Source organism: Phoenix dactylifera, unplaced genomic scaffold (genome assembly GCF_009389715.1).
Source record: "Phoenix dactylifera cultivar Barhee BC4 unplaced genomic scaffold, palm_55x_up_171113_PBpolish2nd_filt_p 001875F, whole genome shotgun sequence".
Taxonomy (NCBI): Eukaryota; Viridiplantae; Streptophyta; class Magnoliopsida; order Arecales; family Arecaceae; genus Phoenix; species Phoenix dactylifera.
Genome location: NW_024069165.1, coordinates 9,056 through 29,830, shown reverse-complemented (window position 1 = coordinate 29,830; position 20,775 = coordinate 9,056). Strand labels below are relative to the sequence as shown.

The 20,775-nt window shown below is 47.2% G+C and overlaps 1 protein-coding gene across 2 annotated transcripts; it reads left to right on the top strand.

Annotated features, from left to right (window-relative positions):
• The first annotated feature begins 14,553 nt into the window (after nt 1–14,553).
• LOC103709862 (peptidyl-prolyl cis-trans isomerase FKBP17-1, chloroplastic) lies at nt 14,554–20,374 on the top strand. Of its 2 annotated transcripts, XM_008795383.4 has the most exons (4): nt 14,554–14,862; nt 18,110–18,232; nt 19,493–19,609; nt 19,963–20,374. In XM_008795383.4, exons 1-4 carry the CDS (start codon nt 14,587–14,589, stop codon nt 20,083–20,085), a joined length of 639 nt encoding a protein of 212 aa, XP_008793605.2. In that variant the 5' UTR covers nt 14,554–14,586; the 3' UTR covers nt 20,086–20,374. The 2 variants fall into 2 exon arrangements, with proteins under 2 accessions (XP_008793605.2, XP_026661523.2); XM_026805722.2 differs by lacking the exon at nt 18,110–18,232.
• The last annotated feature ends 401 nt before the right edge of the window (nt 20,375–20,775 follow it).

Genomic DNA, 20,775 nt, shown 5'->3' with positions numbered 1-20,775 from the left:
GCCAGGCATCCGAGGGTTAGGCCTCAGGAAATTCCTTCGGCGCTAGGCCAGGCATCCGAGGGTTAGGCCTCAGGAAATTCCGCTCATTGGTCGGCCAAGGCTGGCGCAAGCCGAGGCGACCGGTCGGGGCTTCAGGCTAGTCTGCTCCCGGAATGATCATCGGGTTAGCCTGGCATCCGAGAACTGAGCCTCGGGGAATTCCGCTCGTTGGTCGGCCAAGGCTGGCGCAAGCCGAGGTGACCGGTCGGGGCTTCAGGCTAGTCTGCTCCCGGGATGATCATCGGGTTAGCCTGGCATCCGAGGGCCGAGCCTCGGGGAATTCCGCTCGTTGGTCGGCCAAGGCTGGCGCAAGCCGAGGCGACCGGTCGGGGCTTCAGGCTAGTCTGCTCCCGGGATGATCATCGGGTTAGCCTGGCATCCGAGGGCCGAGCCTCGGGGAATTCCGCTCGTTGGTCGGCCAAGGCTGGCGCAAGCCGAGGCGACCGGTCGGGGCTTCAGGCTAGTCTGCTCCCGGGATGATCATCGGGTTAGCCTGGCATCCGAGGGCCGAGCCTCGGGGAATTCCGCTCGTTGGTCGGCCAAGGCTGGCGCAAGCCGAGGCGACCGGTCGGGGCTTCAGGCTAGTCTGCTCCCGGGATGATCATCGGGTTAGCCTGGCATCCGAGGGCCGAGCCTCGGAGAATTCCGCTCGTTGGTCAGCCAAGGCTGGCGCAAGCCGAGGCGACCGGTCGGGGCTTCAGGCTAGTCTGCTCCCGGGATGATCATCGGGTTAGCCTGGCATCCGAGGACTGAGCCTCGGAGAATTCCGCTCGTTGGTCGCGCGCCTATCACTTGCCGCTCGACGGGGTTTCTCCGTGGCCAGCTGCGATCATATTTCTCCTCCTCTCGACGCGTCGCCTGGGGAACACCAGAAGACTATTAAATGCTAATTGAGGCATTACCTGGGAAATCGGATCGGCCAGTTGCTGCTTGCGAGGAGTGCCAGTTAAGCGGCCGCGATACGCGCGTTCTTCGAGGCGGATGCGGCCTGGGCGCGTGCGGAGATACGCGTGCCGTGGGATACACGCCGCCCGGAGTGTCCTGCATGAAGAATGCAATTAAGGAGAACGACGCTTAGGAGGTCGTGGGAGGATACGCCTCGAGAGCCGGAACGGCTCCGGATTCGATGCGCCCGCATTTATTGGAGCCACCCGCATCGGAACGACCGGAGGGCCACAGTTTGGCTATAAATATAAGGGCAGGTGCGGTGGAGCCTGCCAAGCCGGAGCTGTTCAGGTTGCCATGGATCGTGGACCTCCTCTCCGGTGCGTGGCTGGGAAGCCCCTGCCGGAAGAGCGGGAGGTGCGCCCCTCGCGACTTCCGCCAACTAGCCGTTGCATCTGGGATCAACGGAGAGATTCTCCCCGGTGGAACTCCGCTCTAGGCGTTTCATCCGGGATCACGCCTCCTCGCGCTCTTCTCCCTTGTATTCCTTCCCTCCCCTTCTCTTGGGGAGGGCCGGAATATCCTTTGGAGGTGGCGTTCCTCTAGGAGCAGTGTGAACTCCTCCTTCGTCCACTTCTTCTTCGTCCGCGCCGGCTCTTCGTCTTTTGCGTGAGGCGTCGATGGCGCCTCCGGGGAGAAGCACCCACGCCCGGTGGGATTGCAGCTGCTTCGAGTGGAGGGTTCGGGATCCCGGATCTTCAACTCTACGGAGTCCCCACCTCTTTCTTATTTTCTTTACTCCCCAATCCCCCTCTGGGAATTCTTTGTAATCACACGAATACGCCATTGCGACCAGGAATTATTGAAATGAAAAGGACTATACATTTTTTGAACTGTCTTTCTGGCTTTGTCTTTCTACTGGTAATACACCCGTAGGTTAGCGGAATTCCAGCTCCTTGGAATTTCTCGACCATCTAGGGCCTCCAACTGGTAGGAGCCAGGTCGGTTTACCCAGCGAACCCTATACGGGCCTTTCCAATTTGGCGCCAGCTTCCCACCTTCCGCGGGTTGAGATGCTTTGGTTCGCCTTAGCACCAGATCTCCGATTCTGAAAAGTTTTGGTCGGACCTTGGAGTTATAATATCGGGCCACCCTCCGCTGATACATCGCCATCCGAACCTGCGCTATTTCCCTCGCTTCTTCCAAGAGGTCCAAGTTTCCTCGGAGTTGCTCCGAATTGGCCTCGGGTCGGTGCGTAGCCACCCGAGGCGAGGGGAGTCCGAGCTCCACGGGGACAACCGCTTCCGTGCCATAGGTTAGGCTGAAAGGCGTCTCCCCGGTAGGGGTCCGATGCGTGGTCCGATACGCCCAAAGGACGTTCTCGAGTTCTTCGACCCAAGCTTGCCCCGTCCGACCGATTCGCGCCTTAATTCCTTGGAGGATTGTCCGGTTTGTCACCTCGGCCTCACCGTTGGTTTGGGGATGCGACACAGATGTGAACCGATGCTCGATCCCGAATTCCTCGCAGAAGTCACGGAAATACTTGTTGTCGAACTGTCGACCATTATCCGAGATGAGGACCCGGGGTACCCCAAATCGGACAATGATGTTTTTCTTCACGAACTTCCGGACTTGCGCCTCCGTGATAGTGGCCAGCGGCTCTGCCTCCACCCACTTGGTGAAGTAGTCGATTGCAACAATCCAGAATTTCCGCTGGGCGGAAGCGACGGGGAATGGTCCGAGGATATCCATTCCCCACTGTGCGAAGGGCCAGGGTGCGGTGATTGGTGCCAAGGGGACAGAAGGGACTCTCTGGACGTTGGCGTGGCGCTGGCAGGCGTCGCATTTCCGTACGTGATCCTTTGAGTCCTCCAACAAGGTAGGCCAATAATAGCCTTGCCTCATGATCTTGTGCGCCAAGGACCTAGCCCCCGAGTGCGATCCGCAGACGCCCTCATGGACTTCGCCGAGGACGTAGGCCGCCTCCGAGGGGCGGAGGCACCTTAAGAGGGGGGCGGTAAACGAGGTCCGATACAGCCTCCCTTCATAGAGTACGTAGTGGGCGGACTTCTTGACGAGTCGCCGAGCTTGATCTTCGTCTTCAGGGAGGATCCCTTCGGTGAGGTAGGCGACGAGCGGGTCCATCCAAGACGGCTCCGGATCAATCGCCATCACCGCTCCAGCCTCGCCGATGCTCGGGGCATCCAGGGTCTCCAGGTAGATTGCCCTCGACAAGTTGTGCACCTCTGCGCCCACCAAGCGGGACAACCTGTCGGCCCTGGCATTTTTACTTCTGGGGACTTGCTGGATGTCGACACTGCCGAGGTCGGGAATGAGTGCTTGCACCTTCCGGACGTAGTTCTGCATGGTCGGGCTCCGGGCCTCGAACTCCCCACGGACCTGCCGACCACCAGCTGGGAGTCGGTGAAGACCTTCAAACGCCGGATGCCGAACTCCCCGGTGAGTTTGAGTCCTGCGACTAGGGCCTCGTATTCCGCCTCGTTGTTGGTAACTGGAAATCCAAACCTCAAGGCATACTCGGCTATCACTCCATCAGGACTGGTAAGGACCAGCCCGGCCCCTCCACCCTCGGGGTTCGACGACCCATCGATGTGAAGCGTCCAGGTCGGGAGGTCGAGGCTGGGCGTTTCCGGCGGTCTAGGTTCCGCCTCCTGCACCGTGCACTCAGCGAGGAAGTCCGCGAGCACCTGGGCCTTGATGGCGGGTCGAGGCTGGTAGCGGATGTCGAACTCACCGAGTTCTACTGCCCACTTCACCAGCCGTCCCGCATTCTCGGGGTTGCTGAGGATCTGTCGTAACGGTTGATCAGTTAAGAGGGTGACAGAATGGGCCTGAAAATAGGGGCGGAGCCTCCTGGTCGCGGTCAGCAGCGCGAAGGCGATCTTTTCGGCCTTCGTATACCGCGTCTCGGCGTCCCGTAGGACCCGGCTGATGTAGTACACAGGCTTCTGGAGCTTTGCCTCTTCCCGAACCAGCACCGCACTGACCGCGGTTGGGGAGACCGCCAGATAGAGGTAGAGCATCTCCCCTTCTTGCGGCTTGGACAGTAGGGGAGGAGACGCCAGGTATTCCTTGAGCTGGTCGAATGCTACTTGACATTCGGCCGTCCAGAGGAAGTCTTTTGGGCGTTTTAACACTTTGAAGAATGGTTGGCAGCGTTCGGCCGATTTTGCCACAAATCGTCCGAGCGCGGCGACCCTTCCAGCGAGCTCCTGAACTTCTTTTACTTTGGTCGGAGGGGACATACCTTGGATGGCCTTGATTTTGTCCGGGTTGGCTTCGATACCCCATTGGTTGACAATGAAACCAAGGAACCTCCCGGCCGAAGCGCCAAAGGCGCACTTCGCTGGGTTCAGCTTCATGCGAAACTTCCGTAAGGTGGTGAAAGTCTCCTCCAGATTCACGATGTGCTGGTCTGCCTGGTGGCTCTTCACCAGCATATCGTCCACGTATACCTCCATGTTCCGGCCGATTTGCTCTTTGAAGATTTTGTTGACGAGGCGCTGGTAAGTGGCGCCAGCGTTCTTCAGACCGAAGGGCATTACCTTGTAGCAGTACAGCCCCCGGTCCGTTATAAAGGCAGTTTTCTCCTCGTCCTGTGGGGCCATCATTATCTGGTTGTAACCGGAGAAGGCGTCCATGAAAGACAGCAGCTGATATCCGGAAGTCGCGTCGACCAGTTGGTCTATCCGCGGAAGCGGGAAGCTATCCTTAGGGCACGCCTTGTTCAGGTCGGTATAGTCGACGCGCATCCTCCACTTCCCGCTCGTCTTCCGGACAAGTACAACATTTGCCAGCCACTCGGGGTAACTCACCTCCCTTATGAATCCTGCCTCCAAGAGTTTGTCTACCTCCTGGTCGACCACCCGGATCCGATCTGGGGCACAGTGTCTCTTCTTCTGCTTCACTGGCCGGTGGGTCGGGTCGACGTTGAGGGCGTGAGAAATGACCTCCGGGTCGATCCCAGGTACATCGGCCGCCGACCAGGCAAATACATCGGCATTGGCTCGGAGGAATTCCACCAACCGGGCCCGAGCTCCCGGGTCGAGATTGGCGCCGACCCGGACCACCCGGTCCCGGCGGCCTTCCTCGAGGGAAACTTCGACCACACCCTCGGCCGGCTCCCCCTGCCGCAAGGCCACCTCGTCTCTGGCATCAAGGGACTCGACGCTTAGGGCTTCTGCGGGCTTCTTCCATTTGAGGGTCGCTAGGAAATATTGCCGTGCGGTCGGTTGGTCGCCTCGGACCTCCCCGATCCCGACCGCCGTGGGGAACCGCATGAGCAAGTGGTACGTAGAGACCACCGCGCGAAGGGCGTTCAGTCCGGGTCGTCCGAGGATAGCGTTGTAGGCCGAGGGAACACGGACGACCAAGAACCCGGTCGCACCGTGGCTTCTGCGGGTGCGACGCCCGCAGTCACAGGCAGCTCAACGACACCTTCCGCCGGGACAGCGTCACCGGTGAATCCTATGAGGGGGGTGGATATTTTGTGCAACAATTGTCTGGACAAGCCCATCTTTTGGAAGGCCTCGTAAAACAAGATATCAGCTGAGCTTCCACTATCCACAAGAACACGCCTTACATCATAGTTTGCCATAGTGAGGGAGATCACCATGGCGTCATCGTGGGGGGTCTGAACCCCCTTTACATCCTCATCACAAAAGGTGATTACATTGCCGACCCTCTGCCTCTTTGCGACGGCCGCCCCTGACGCTTCCGTCGAGCCCCCTGAGTTCCTCACGGGCCGGGGGCAGCCCCCAGTGATAGTGTGGATCACGCCCGCAACGGGTCGATTCTGCTCCCGAGGCTCCGGAGGGGCCGAGTCGGCCGGACGCGGGTCTGCGGGGGGACGTCGGTCGCTCACATATCGACCGAGACGCCCCCGGCGGATGAGAGCCTCGATCTCGTTCCGAAGCTGGAAGCAGTCCTCCGTGTCGTGGCCGTGGTCTCGGTGGTACTCACAGTACGCCCGGGAGGGCCTCTTCTCAGGGATCCTCCGCATCTGTCTCGGGGCCGGGAGGTCCTCCCGCCCCTTGATCTCCATAAGGATCTGGGCCCGGGGGGTTAGGAGAGGGGTGTACCGGTGAAAACGTCGGGGCGGAGAACGAGGGCGTGGGGTGCCATGGTTCTTCGCCGGCGACGGGCTTCTACGCCGACGCTGAGGCGTCGGGCTCCTCCTCTGGCGTGCCTCTTTCCGCCTTTTCTTCCCAAGCTTTTGAGGGATCTCGGCGGCCTCCTTGCTCCGGTGGGCGGCCGCCTCCTCGGCGTCCGCATACTGGTTCGCCCGGGACAACAGCTCTGGGAAGCTCCGCGGCAGGCGTTTGTCCAGGGAGAAGGTGAGTCTGCCCTTCCGGAAGCCACGCTTCAGGGCTGAAAGAGCTACCTCCTGACTCAGGTTCCGGACCTCCAGCGTAGCCCTGTTGAAGCGGGTAAGATAATCCCGCAGGCTTTCTCCCTCGTTTTGCCGGACATCAAAGAGGGAGTCGGAGACCAGTCGCCGCCGGCTACTGACGGCGAAATGAGTGATGAAGAGGCGAGTGAACTGGTCGAAGGACCGGATTGAGTCAGCCTCCAGCCCGGCGAACCATGCCCTCGCCGGGCCACGGAGGGTTGCCGGAAAAGCCTTGCAGAGAAGGGGATCTGATGCTCCGTGGAGGAGCATAAGGGTCCTGAAACTCTCGACGTGATCCCGTGGATCCGCCGCCCCGTCATAGGGCTCGATCGCCGGCATTTTGAACCCCGGCGGATTCGGGGTCCGCAGGATCCTCGAGGCGAGCGCCGGCTGGGAGGAGATCTCTAAGTCGGCGAAGGGATCTTTGGAATAGCCCTTCAGGACCTGGAGTTGTCGGTGGAGATCGTCCACTCGCCGGTCCAGGGAGCGCGACCGGTGGGTGGGAGACAAGGAGCGGCGAGAGGGAGACCGACTGGAGCGCGGGTTCCTCGAGGACTGGGGGGTCTGGGAACGCGCCCGGGCCCGCCTCTCGTACCCCGCGCAGCTCCGGTGGAAGGTCCCGGCAGAATGGAGCATGCTCGAGAATCCTCCTCGCGCCGGCGCTCCTCCCCATGGGAGAGGAAGGAGCGCGGGTTGAGGAGGACAGGCGAACGCTCAGGCAGCAGCGGCTCCTGAGCCCGCTGCGGCGCCCGGGACATCGCACCCTGCAGATTCTGCACCGCCTCCGCGAGGGTGCGAACCTGCTGGGTTAGCTGGTCGAACTGGGCGGCTTCGACCATCTGAATGGGCGGTGGGGCGGTGGAGTATTGCTGAGAGCGTGTTGGAGATGCAGCGGCCTCCCGGCCAGTGGCGCGAGAGGCCCCGCGACCGGAAGCATTGGAAGCTCCACGACCACCTCGCCGTGCCATTACGATCGCTCTGAGATCCGGCCCTTCCTCTAGCGCCAACTGTTGCTGGGGGTCCAAACAGAGAACGATTGGCACAGCGGTGTGAACGGGGTTCCCTTTGAATTGCTTTGGTTGCGCTCCACCTTCCGCCGGGAAACCTGCAAGCAAGCCTCGCACCACCACTGGGGTAGTGGGGGCCCTCCGACGATCAAGTTAGAGGGAATCGAAGGAGAAGGAGAGGTAGCAGGTAAGATGATGCTATGGAGAATCTTGCTTACCCTCCCCCTTCACCCCCAGCCCCATATATATCAGGCTGGGGGGTTTTTCTGGGGGTTGGTCATCGTGTGGCACGATGGGGTTGCCACTGACATGGCCATTACAGGGCGTCGTGGAGCTCCGCTTCGTACGGTTGTTACAGGGGATCGTGGGGCAGCGCCGGATTCGGCCGTTGCAGGGAGTAGTGGAGCAGGGGGCCGCGGCGTGCCTCAGGAGAACAGTCTGTTGTTGTCAAGAGATTGCCGACCCGAGGTCGGATTGCTGGATCAAGGGGCAACCGACTCGGGGTCGGATTGCTGGATCAAGGGGCAACCGACTCGGGGTCGAACTGCGGAGCCGAAGATATCCGACCCGAGGTCGGATTGCTGGATCAAGGGGCAGCCGACTCGGGGTCGGACTGCGGAGCCGAAGATATCCGACCCGAGGTCGGATTGCTGGATCAAGGGGCAGCCGTAGTCTTCCTGGGCGCGCGTGCCGGTCACGTGGGGCATGGTGGCTAAGTTCCCCCGTAACAGTACTTATCAAATTTCTTCAATATTTTCTCAATATATTGTGATTGATCAAAAATTATACCATCAGGTATTCTGGTAATCCTGTTACCAAGAATTACCTCTGCCTGACCTAAATCTTTCATATCAAAATTATTAGACAAGAAAGTTTTGATATCAGTCACCATATTCATATCAGTACCAAAAATTAAAATATCATCAACATATAAACACAAGATAATACATGAATCATTTTCTAACTTTGAATATAAGCACTTATCTGATTCATTTGCTTTAAAGCCATAAGAAACAATTATTTTATCAAATTTCCTATGCCATTGCTTAGGAGCTTGTTTTAAACCATAGAGGGATTTGACTAACCTACAAACTTTTCTTTCCTGTCCTTGAGCCACATATCCCTCTGGCTGATCCATATATATCTCTTCCTCTAAATCACCATAAAGGAAGGCAGTCTTGACATCCATTTGATGAATTATCAAATTATGGATTGAAGCCAGTGCAATTAAAGTACGAATTGTGGTTATCCTAGTTATAGGAGAATATGTATCAAAGTAGTCAATACCCTCTTTCTGAGAAAAACCCTTAGCAACTAATCTTGCTTTGTATTTTTCAATAGAACCATCAGGTCTTAATTTCTTCTTAAATATCCATTTACAACCTATAGCCTTACTACCAGGTGGTAAGTCAGTTAAAAACCATGTTTTATTAGTCATAAGTGAATTCATTTCACTATTAATAGCTTCCTTCCAAAACATAGAATCTAATGAGTTCATAGCATCTTTATAAGTTTTAGGATCATCTTCAACCATAAAAGTATAGAAATCAGATCCAAAATCTTTCTTTTTCCTAATTCTTTTCCCTTTACCAAGTTCATTAATATCATTAAGTTCATTTTCATTTTCATTATTAGGAATAATTAGAGAATTAGATGGCGAACTACAAGATGCATCATTAGATCTATTTATTACATGCTTTTCTATTTTATCCTTAAATGGAAAAATGTCTCCAAAGAAAGAAGCATCTTTAGATTCAATTATAGTATTCTTTTCTATGCCATTAATATCAGAACTAATGACTAAGAACCTATAAGTAACACTATTAAGAGAATAACCAAGAAACACAGCATCAAAAGTATTAGGTCCTAATTTTCTTTTCTTGATTAAAGGAATATTAACCTTAGCCAAACAACCCCAAACTTTTACAAAGTTTAGGTTAGGTTTTCTTCCTTTCCAAAGTTCATAAGGAGATTCATTAGAACCTTTAAATGGAACCCTATTAAGCAGGAAACATGCAGTAAGCATTGCTTCCCCCCACCAAACCTCAGGTAAACCTGAGTTGGCAAGCAAAGATCTTACCATATCTTGCAGAGTCCTATTTTTCCTTTCAGCCACTCCATTAGATTGAGGTGAATAGGGAGGTGTAACTTCATGTAGAATTTCATTAACTCTACAGAATTCATTCAAGTCATTAGAGGTGTATTCTCCTCCTCTGTCTGACCTGAGAATCTTTATTCTCTTGTCAAGTTGATTTTCTACTAAAGATTTATAAGTCTTAAACATCTCAAATGCTTCATCTTTAGATTTCATTAAATAAACTTGACAATACTTAGAATAATCATCTATGAAGGTAATGAAATACCTTCTACCCCCTTTAGTCAAAGTTCCATTTAGATCACATACATCTGAATGTATTAATTCTAACAAAGTTGAATTTCTATTTACTATTTTAAATGGTTTTCTAGGTTGTTTAGATTGAACACAAATTTGGCACCTTTTCTTTTCATTTAATGAAACATTAGGTAATAAACCAGAGCTAATCATTTTTTAATAGTATTATTATTCACATGTCCTAATCTAGCATGCCAAAGAGATGAAGAACATATTGAAAGCACAATTTTATTATTGTTATCAGAAGGAAAATCCAAAGATACATTATTTATTACATACAAGCCATCACACTCATAGCCTTTGTCTACAAATGTTCCATTCTTTATTATAATCACTTTCTTAGATTGAAATAACAAAGAATAACCACTTCTATTTAGAAGAGATCCACTGATCAGATTCCTCCTTCCATCGGGCACATGGTACACATTAAATAGTGTAAGCACATTCCCAGACGTAAGCCTTAGAAGTACTTTTCCAGTTCCAAGCACTCGTGCCGAGGTGGAGTTCCCCATAGTTACTGTTAGGCCGCTCCGGACCTGATAAGTAGTAAAAAGGGTATGATCAGTACACATATGAACATTCGCACCTGTATCCACTAACCAATCGGTAGAGCAAATTGCCAAATTTAATTCTGGACTTAAAGTTACATACCGATCATCAGTACTAGTAGGACCAGTACTGGATAGCACCATGTTGGTTTATGGATTTGCAGGTTGAGAAGGCGCATGTTCATAGTTCTGATACTTCTTCCTCTTCATCCGGCATACTCGAGCCATATGACCGAGTTTCCCACAATTGTAGCAAATCGGCTTCCGATCATTCTTATTGATATGGTGTTTTGGCTTCATAAGTTTTCTTTTGTTTCTAGGTCCACCCTTTTCAAATTTGGAGTTCTTGAACTTATGGGTCCTATTCTGGCCTTCTACAAAGTTCACCTTGGTTAGAAGCTCAGGATTCATGAGTTGCTCATTATCTTTCTCAAGGTGTTGTTCTTGGATCCTAATGGCAGACAATAGAGTTTTCATTGTCATATCCTCGGTTTTATGTTTCAGGGATAACCCAAAGTCTTTCCAAGAAGGTGGGAGCTTGTCAATGGTACAAGCAACTTGAAGGCTCTCAGTTATTCCCATTCCCCTTAAGCCTAATTCATGATAAATCACTGTTAACTCATGGGCTTGGTCAACTACGGGCTTGGTGTCAACCATCTTATAAGACAGGAATTGACTAGCAGCATACTTGTCCATTCCGGCATCTTGGATACCATATTTCTTATTAAGATCATCCCAAATCTCCTTGGAGGTTTTAAAAGTGCAGTAGACATCAAAAAGGGGATCAGTAAGATAGGACAGAATCCTTCTCCTACACAGGTAGTCTTTCTTCTTAAATTCCTCCAAATTACAAGTTCTAGCTGGTTCATTCTCTTCCTCATTTGGAGGAGAGTCAAAGATTATGGAAAATAACCCAAGTGTGGTTAAGAAGATTTCCATCTTCTGTCTCCAACGCTTAAAGTTATTTCCATTAAATTTTTCAGGAGGAACCGGGTCACTTGCATTGGCCATTGGGGTAACTCTAAGTACTAGCCTATTATATGTAGGAGAGAATCTACTTCAAGAATGTTGGGAATATACTGTCCCAGAAAATTTTAAATCTATAATACTCTACTTCAACAAATAATAGGCAGAAATAGGCTTACAGAAAATAAATAGAGAAAGTGGAAAAATGGAACCCGAGATGCTGAGGCGTGGTATGTTGGTCACTTTCCTTGAAGTAGATTTCGCCGCCTTACAGTGCACTAGGCTTGGATGGCGTTCTACTCCTAAGATACAACAGCCTCTCGCACTGTTCCTTCTGCCTCAATGATTTGCACGGATCAAAGAAGCTTTCGAACCCAAAATCAGTATGCAGCAAGCCCGTTGATTGAAAGAAAAATAGCAAACAGGGAGAATAGTAGTTTTCTGCTTTCAAATTATATATGTCTCCTGTCTAATTCGAAGAGGTCTATTTATAGACTTCTTCGGGACAGACGCGACCCAAAACCGATCCAACGGTCAAAACCGGTAAGAAAGTTTGAAAAAACACTGGGAGTATGGCCAGCGGATGCGAGGTCGGTTGCGAAGAGGTGCTATCGAGGAAGCGACGTGGCTCCTCGTGCTAAGGGTGCAAAGCACGACTCATGCGCCTCTTGGCTCATCGCACCTGTTGTCCGACCTCGGCTCCTCTGGGCTCATTGCACCTGTGGTCCGACCTCAGCCTCGGCACCTCGGACGAGCACAGGCACAAGGAACCTCGGACGAGCAGGGCCTCAGTCTCTTGGACGACCTCAGCTCTGGGTCGCACAGGTGCAAGGAACCTCGGACGAGCAGGGCCGACGAGCAGAGGCACGAGCGCAAGGAAACTCGGACGAGCAGGGCACATGCGCAAAGAACCTCTGGTCGCACAGGCACAAGGAACCTTGGACGAGCAGGGCCTGTGAGGCGCAAGTAACCTCGGACGAGCAGGGCCGAGCGAGCACAGGCTCGAGCGCAAAGACCGTCGGGTCGGACGAGCACAGGCACAGAACCGAGCCTTCACGTAAATAAATCCTCCATATGAGAGATTTAAAAAAGGAGGGAACAGAGATTCGAACCACCTACCTCAAGCACCTCAAGCGGGCACACCAACCATCCACACCACACTCCCTTCTTAACATATATATACATAATATATATGTTTTAAGTATGAAAACTTTTAATTATTATTTAATAAAAATCTAACAGCCACTTATTCTAACTTTCATTCTAGAGCCCATCTTTTTCCTACTAAATAAATTCTAAAATCCTTCCATTGCACATTATTTACATCATATCACACCTATCACGTAACATTCGGCTTGCATGGGACTTCGGAAAGCAATACTTTTCAAAAATCTCTAAATCTTACTAGCTTGTTTCAACCAACATAATGAAAACCAATCTATTCATTATTTCTGCCCCAAAGAAACCAATCATGCTAACCTCATCCAAGATTGGAGTTTGTTCCATTGAGATTGGTTTATAACTTGCTCCAATCATACTAACCTCCAGCCGATAACCTCGAGGATATGATCCATGGAGGAGACAACAAAGAACAAACTAACAAAAAAATAGCAACATATTTTGATTGATAAGGAGGTGAACCAAGGCATCAAAAAATAGCCTTTCAATCACTTAACCCAGGACCTCACCCAAAATGACTAGCCGGAAGGTATTATTTGGGTTCCTTGATCCTGTATAAGTACCCAAGATCTACCCAGCGAATAATCTATGTGAGACTAAATACACGCCCGCACGGATCCTTACATACTTTTCCGTTCAAATCTAATACCAAACACCACGATCAACCCGTGGTCAGCTCCAATAGATCCGTGCTGCAGTGTCCTCTAGTCCACATAGGTTTTGGGTTGGGTCCGCTCTGATACCATTTGTAACAATTCAGGACCTCATCCAAAATGACTAGTCGGAAGGTATTATTTGAGTTTCTTGATCATGTATAAGTACCTAAGATCTACCCAGCGAATAACCGATATGGAACTAAATACACGTCCGCACGGGTCGTTATAATTTCTCACCAATCCATGGATAGCTCCAACCAATAATTTCTCCACAAGTAGGAGCCATCCATGGTGCTCGGAGATTGCATGGCTGGTAGATTTTATCTCAATTATTTTTATTATATTATTTTTTATCAAATTGGTATGGTTCGTAATTCTTTCTAAAGGCAAGGTCATTTCGGAGTAAGGCTAGCTATGGCGGGGGTGGTTCTATATACACCCCCCCTATTGCTCAGGACACCCCCCAAAAATTAAAAAAAAATTAAATACTCTCTACACCCCCCCATTTGCTAAGGACACCCCTAAAAAATTAAAAATTTCTAAATTACCCCCCACCCTCCCCACCCCCTCACTTAAATTGCTCTCTACACCCCCCAAACCCCCCCACCCCGCTCTTCCCCTCCAAAACACCCGCCGGCTTCTCCCTTCCGCCCAAAAAACCTCGCCTCAAGCACCTCGCCGGCGGCCAAACCCCCTCCGTCTCCCTTTGAACTGTTCCGCCCAAAGCACCTCGCCAACGCCCAAAACCCCCCCGTTCCCCCTTCTCCCTCTCGTCGCCGGCATTCTTCCGATCTCCGACCACCTCGCCGGCTTCTCCCGGAACCACCTCCCTGGCCATCTCCCGAGCAACGAGCACCTCGCCGGCGCCTCCACGACCACCTCGAGGTAGCTCCCCCCCCGCCTCCCCAAATCGTTCGGCACTGGTTCTTTGAACCAGTGCCTTCGGTTCGGCCCCATGGGGCCGACCCGCTGCAATTGGCACCAGAAGCCTTCTGTCGGCTGCACAGTGCCGAACAGAAGGCTTCTGTTCGGCTGCACAGAGCCGGACAGAACCCTTCTGTTCGGCTGCACAGTGCCGGACAGAAGCCTTCTGTTCGGCACTGTTCAGCCGAACAGAAGCCTTTTGTTCGGCGATCCAGTGCCGAACGGAGCACGAACCGTGAAAAAAAAAAATTTCGAAACAAGGTGGAATACGTACCTTTGCGGCCGATTCTTCGTCCCAAATCACTAGTTGCTTGTCCATGCTTCGAATGGGGCTTAAATCTCCTTCAAAGATCGCCTAAACGATGTAAATGGATCGAGGGGTTTAAGGGGGGTTTGAGGGGTGTTTTTTTTTTTTCTTTTCAAAACGAAACGGAGGAGGAGGAAAGGGGGGGGGGGGTGCATTGAGAAAATTTCAAGGGCAATATGGTAATTACACTAAAGGTTAGTTTGGGTATTTTTTTTTTGGTTTTTGGGGGGTGTCCTCAGCAATAGGGGGGGTGTATATAGAACCACCCCTATGGCGGTCGTCTCCTTTGCGATGCTCGCTTCTCTTCCCTTCGTTCCTAGTCCCCCTTCCCCTCCCAAAACCCTAACCCTAACGACTAGGCGGTCTCTCATCTCCTGGGCCACCGCTCTCGTCTCCTCCTCCTCCTCCTCTCTCCTCCCTTCATCGGCGGCGTCACCGCCTCTTCCACCTCGCGCCGCGGGTTTCTTCGAGATCCCGGCCTCCGGTGGGGTCAAGGCTCTGGACCTCCGCGTCGGAGCTGGAGAAACCCCTGTTGACGGCGATCAGGTCCTAAAAACAAATCTTTTGGATGCTTGTTTTACCTTTCTGTTGTAACGTTTCAGTTTGGGCCATACCTTATCGTTTCTTTTATAGGGTCGGACGTATTCTTCGAGAAAAAAAAGAAAACAAATCAACTTTTTTCCATTATTTAAGGCATTCTGTGTCATATAATATAACATTTTTTATTTGGTTGTTGATTTATGCTCCGAAATGATAAAACTTTACGGCCTAAAATCTGATGTCCTTTCAATTTCACTTTAAGCAGTATCCCAATGAATTTTATTATTATCAATTTTTTGACTTAGCAATTTCAGTGACTAGAAGTCAAGAAGTGTATATGATGTTATCTTTGTGATAATTGCACACATTTTCTCTTTAGAAATGCGATTGGTTTTCCCATTAAAACAATATTGTTATGTAGATATTCATTTTTGTTTTTGTTTTTTTGCTCGGTAAAAAGTGAAATTACTTAGAATATCTTGTTCTTTTTGTATTCATTTTTTTTTTTTTGCTTTAAAAAGTGAAGTTGGAAGCAGAGTTAAGTTTAATCGGGTTTTGATAAATATGTTATGTTTTGAAGCTTGTTGCATGACCTTTCAGAGGAAATTATGGTAATAGTAGAGTTAGTTTACCATTTCATGGAATTGGCTGCTGGTTGTAATTTTGGATTAGTAGCTAGTGTTTCCCCTTTTTTTTTTAAGGCTGTCCTGTATAATTGGCATGAAGCCAAAAAAATTGGCCAAAATATCACCTCCAACATTAAGTGGACAGTTCAATCATTCTACTTGTCATCTTCCTCTCTTCTTCCTTCATATATGTTGCCTATTGTCTCAACAACTGTTGTGATTAGAGACCAACTCGGTTTGTCTTGTGAAGAAAAATTTGTTCTTTGATTGCAAGGAGCTTCTTATTTTGAGTTCAGGCTGAAGACCCTTGAAGCATTGAAAGTGTGGAAGATTTTATCTGCTGGACCAGTCTTTGAAGATCAAAGATTGGGAAAGATCATGAAAACTAAATCGCTAAATTGCTAAAGAGCCAGCTGACTTTCAAAAAGAAGATTGAGTGAAATGTGATTGAGGTTTTATTTTTTGATTTATCTGATAGGAGGCATGCACAAACTTAAAGTTTACTTGGAGAGAGAGATTATTCAGCCTTCTTCTTTACTTAATTCTTCAGAAGATGATGATTCCAAGGATTCTTCAAAGCTGTTTCGTATCCTTCAGCCTATAATATTACTACAGAATTATCGGTTGCTAAAGAATTTTGAGGTTCTCTTGAATATATCAGGGAGGATATTATGATGAAAATGGGGATATCTTATGTCTGTAAACTGTAAAGCATATTTATGAATGAGAATAACGAAGATACTTTGAAGATTATGTTGTCATTAGTCTCACTTCAAGAACAAGTACCTTTTTTTGAACTGTCTGAGGATATTTTCTGTGTGACATCTCTCCTCAACTAGATGATCATTGCAAATGTTCATATTCACAAACAAATAATCTCATGATTTCCACTTATTGCTGAACATAACTAATAGCAAGTATATCACAAAAATATTGGTTTAGTGAAACGTACTCTGAAAGCAACTTTGCATGTTTTAAAATAAAAAAAAACATTTTTCTTTAAAATCACATAGTTCTGACCTTTTGTATAAGGATCCAAAAGTTTTAAGTGTGCAAGGCTTGACTTCAAGACAAGCATTTCCATAGTGTTAGCTTATTGCTGAAAGAAGGCTCTAGATCCAGTGCAATTTAAGTTTCTGAAGTTTCTGCAGCAATAGCACATGGAATTGTTTTTATTTTATATCGATATGCATTTTGCAACTTGAATTCAATTGGTGGCTCTAGATCTATGTTTTGGCTTACAAAGAGTTTGTCCTAGCTTGGTTAGGCTATTCTGATACAAATTCTTGTTTTCAGATCAAATTAAATCATAACTTGCTAAATATTTTAAAAGTTGAGATTAATGTTAATTTAGACCATATAATACAGACTTATGACAACTTGGAAAGCCTTTTCAAATTCCAGAATTGCTAAAATTGTCAGTACTGAATGACTTGTCCAGTTAGTAAGTGGGCTAGTGGGCTGTGAAAGTGAAATGACAACATTTTGGAGATTAATGATCTTATTTTGTTTTCAATATTCTAAGGTAGTAAAAGTGTTAGAACTAGTTTGCTTAATGGTTCATTTGAGGTAAGATTTAAGTAAAATGATCTTTATAACTAAAGTTGAGGCTGTCCCTATTAATTTTGAGAGTGCTTTTCTTACAAAGTTACACATTAGGTACCTCCTTTCTCTCAAAAAATACATTAGGCACCTTATGTGGTGGACTTAATGATTTCTTGAGGTGGAATCCTTAATTAAGCCCCTTGTTTTCTTCTTTTATTCCATTTTTTAACCTGACCGTACATCAGCATCATACCAATATATGCTACCAAAATTTATTTTGTTTAAATTATGTTCCTTTACTCGGAGAAGTTCATGAAAAAAAAAACATAAATGTAGATGTGAATGTATAAAATGTTTTGTGACCAGGAATTATATTACTAATACCAGATTGTACAAATGTACACTTAGAAAGGGGAATGCATATGTTCTCTCAACCTTTGGCAACTAATCCTTCAAATGAAATACTCACACTCTCTTGCATGGACATCATAAGGCAGGTGCTGTCATGTTGCCCCGAAATTTCATCTGTGATCCTCTCACTAAACTTCTCATCCCATATAACCTTTGGAGAAGTCAAAGAAACATGTCAGCTTTTGGGATGACAGATCTGTCTATCCATAAACATTTTAGATTATTAAGCGATTTTATGCAAGCATTTTGGATATTTAATCATCTATCTATCCAGATGTTCTGCATTGAGTTCATCTTTTCCCATAAATGAGGTGGATGACTGGACTATCTATATTAAACCATGGGGGAAAAATATGGCTTTCTTTGGACACCAAACCTTGGCTCCAAAGGAAATGCTTGCATGCCTGCTTACAACTTGGATGTAGGTATAAAACAAATTTTATAACCAAATCAACATGGAGCCATGATCACATCCCTCCATTTGCATTATTAAGATTCTCTTACTGGTATTTGATGTATAGCTATTGGTGAATTGTCCTTTTGTTTATGATGTATGCCAGCTTATAGCTGATGAAACATATAAACTCCACTTTATTCTTCTAATTTTGTAATACCTTTTTGCGTATTGTCATGGCCTAAAAATACTATGTTGTTGGTATTTGGCAATGAAGGTTGCAATTCATTACTATGGAAGGTTGGCTGCAAAACAAGGATGGCGGTTTGACTCCACTTATGATCACAAGGATGAGATAGGGGATCCTGTTCCCTTTCTATTCATTGTTGGATCTGGAAAAGTAAGATAAAGCTATAAGTGGTATTAAATTTATAGTAGTACATGAAATAACACATGTTTATTCTAGTATCCTTTAAGCCAAAGAGATATGTGCCCACACGAGCTTCAGAGAGATGTTTTTGCCACATTCTAGAACATGAATGTCAAGGAAAATATTTCGAAAATCTGAACAATATGTTTTCTGATTATCTGTTTTCTGTTTGTTTTTATTTTGGAAATTTGTTTTGGTATATAATGTAGATCTTTCTTCACAGGAGAAAATCTTTCTGTTTGCTTTTGCTGGTCAGAAATGAGGATTCCATTTATCGACTCCCGGAAAGCGAATCTCATCGGAATGAGTCTTTGAACAAGAGCTCTTAGAGTCCAACACATGTGTGATGTCGATGGAAGATGAAATGTTGTGGTTAATATGGGGTAGAATTGCGAGGGATAGAGTTAGGGATGAGCATGTTTCAGAAAGGAAATGAGATAAAAACTGGTTGCATCATTTCCTGGACATGGCCCCCTTGAATTCAAATTAGAGGGTGGTATGTATCCAGAAATGATGACCAAGTGGGCTTGCATGTAAATAGTGAAATTATGGGAAGATTTTTCATTTAAGAGGACTTCTCCTTGGTCGGAACTAGTGAAGACTTGTAGTTCATTTATTGGCTTGTTTGGATGCCTGGCTACTGTATCCACTGAGTACTCTCCAAATGTGAGAATCCATGAGGAGGAACAGTGATATTTGGAGAATTTGGATTGGGAGGTTGGTCGGTCCCACATTCCCATAAACTGAAATATACTTGGAAAGGGGTCAGCATGGAGTTTAGAGAGTCTAACAATTTCCCAGCTTTCCTTCTTCCTTCTCTTGTCCTCCTTATCTCAGTTGACTCCTGTTTTTTGGGAGTTATTGCGGGTCGAATATTCAAATTTACACCAATTGAAGAATGTGGTTGTTCACGGTTGATTGTGCAATAACATTTAACGTTGAAAACTTGAATATCTGACAAATAGATCTGATTGAATCTCAGTATACTTTATCAGCGATGCTCTTTAGCATTACTTTTTTTGACTCCTTGTGCTTGTAGGAGTGCTGACCTTTTCCCTCTGTTTTTGATGTTTCTAAAATTTTCAAAAATGGTAGTAAATGTGCTTTAAGATCATAGCTGAGCATCTTCGGGTCATGAGAAACTATTCATACCCATCTTTCTATATTTATGTGGAGATTCTAGGGAGATCATTTATACTGAAATTTGAATTGCTTTGTATCATCATACAGGTTATTTCAGGCATCCAAGCTGCAGTGAAGTCAATGAAAGTAGGAGGTATCTGCCGTGTCATTATCCCCCCATCACAAGGGTATCAGAACACATCCCAGGAACCCGTGCCACCTAATGTATGTCTCTTACACTTCAGAAGTCAAATTCCTTCAACTGGTTATGATACGTTCAGTGGCTCTCATGGAAGAACTTCCACAATCAAACTATGCTATATATTAGAAAAACACCTGCAATCAAAATGATATAACTTAGCCCTTATAATTAATTAGCTATGTTGTAACCATCATTCATTGAACACCTTCCTATTGTAAATGCTGCATCAAACACAGCCTGAAATCCCAATTAAAGCTATATGTACATTAAAGTCTGTTTCTTTTTGCATTTCAATTATTGAACTGTGTCTTTGAAATTATAATTTCTATTTATGAGTTTGATATATTCTCCTCTAATGTTTCTCTATAATCTGCAGTTTTTTGATCGGCAGAGGCTGTTTACCACCATTTTTAATCCGACTCGTCTTTCCAATGGAGAAGGCTCTACCCTTGGCACTCTTATCTTTGATATTGAGCTTGTGAGCATAAGGCATCCATGAAGGCAGCTATCTAGTGCTTATGCTTGCCTTGCCAAAGAGAAGATGCATCGATCTTGTTGAAGGAAGATAGATTCAATACACGCATCATATGTTCCTACATGGAGGTTCAATATACTGCTGGTGGAAGTGCTCTTGGATATCAGCTTGTAATGTTGGGTTATCTTTGGTTATTGATGAAAATTGATGAAATTGCAAACGGGCAATGAAGCAATTCTTACTTAATTGTATCAAATTTTGAAGCGAGATATTCACAATACTAACGCCGCGTACCTTATGATTGGTGGACTTATTGGTTCATCTGCAGGAGGAACTGTTAATTACTTAACCATCATTTTTGTCATCTTATTAGAAGTATTTTTTATTATTTATATAGCCAAAGATTACGTGCTAATATTTTGGAGATGCACTTTTGTTATTTTTGCTTAAACTAAGAACTACATGGAGAGATGCATTTATTAAAGAAGAGAATCGAGGAGGCCGGGGAGAGCAAATAGCATGTAGATTCGGCCTTTAAATATTTACATTGAGAAAAAGATATGTACATTGATACACCATGCAAAGCCAGATTCATATTATTGATTGCTTCAAAAAACATGCTATTCTAATATCAAATTCTATTAGTAGATTTATAAATGACTCAGTATTACATGTGTTGTTAATCTAGGATTGCCGAATTGGTTACTGGATCAT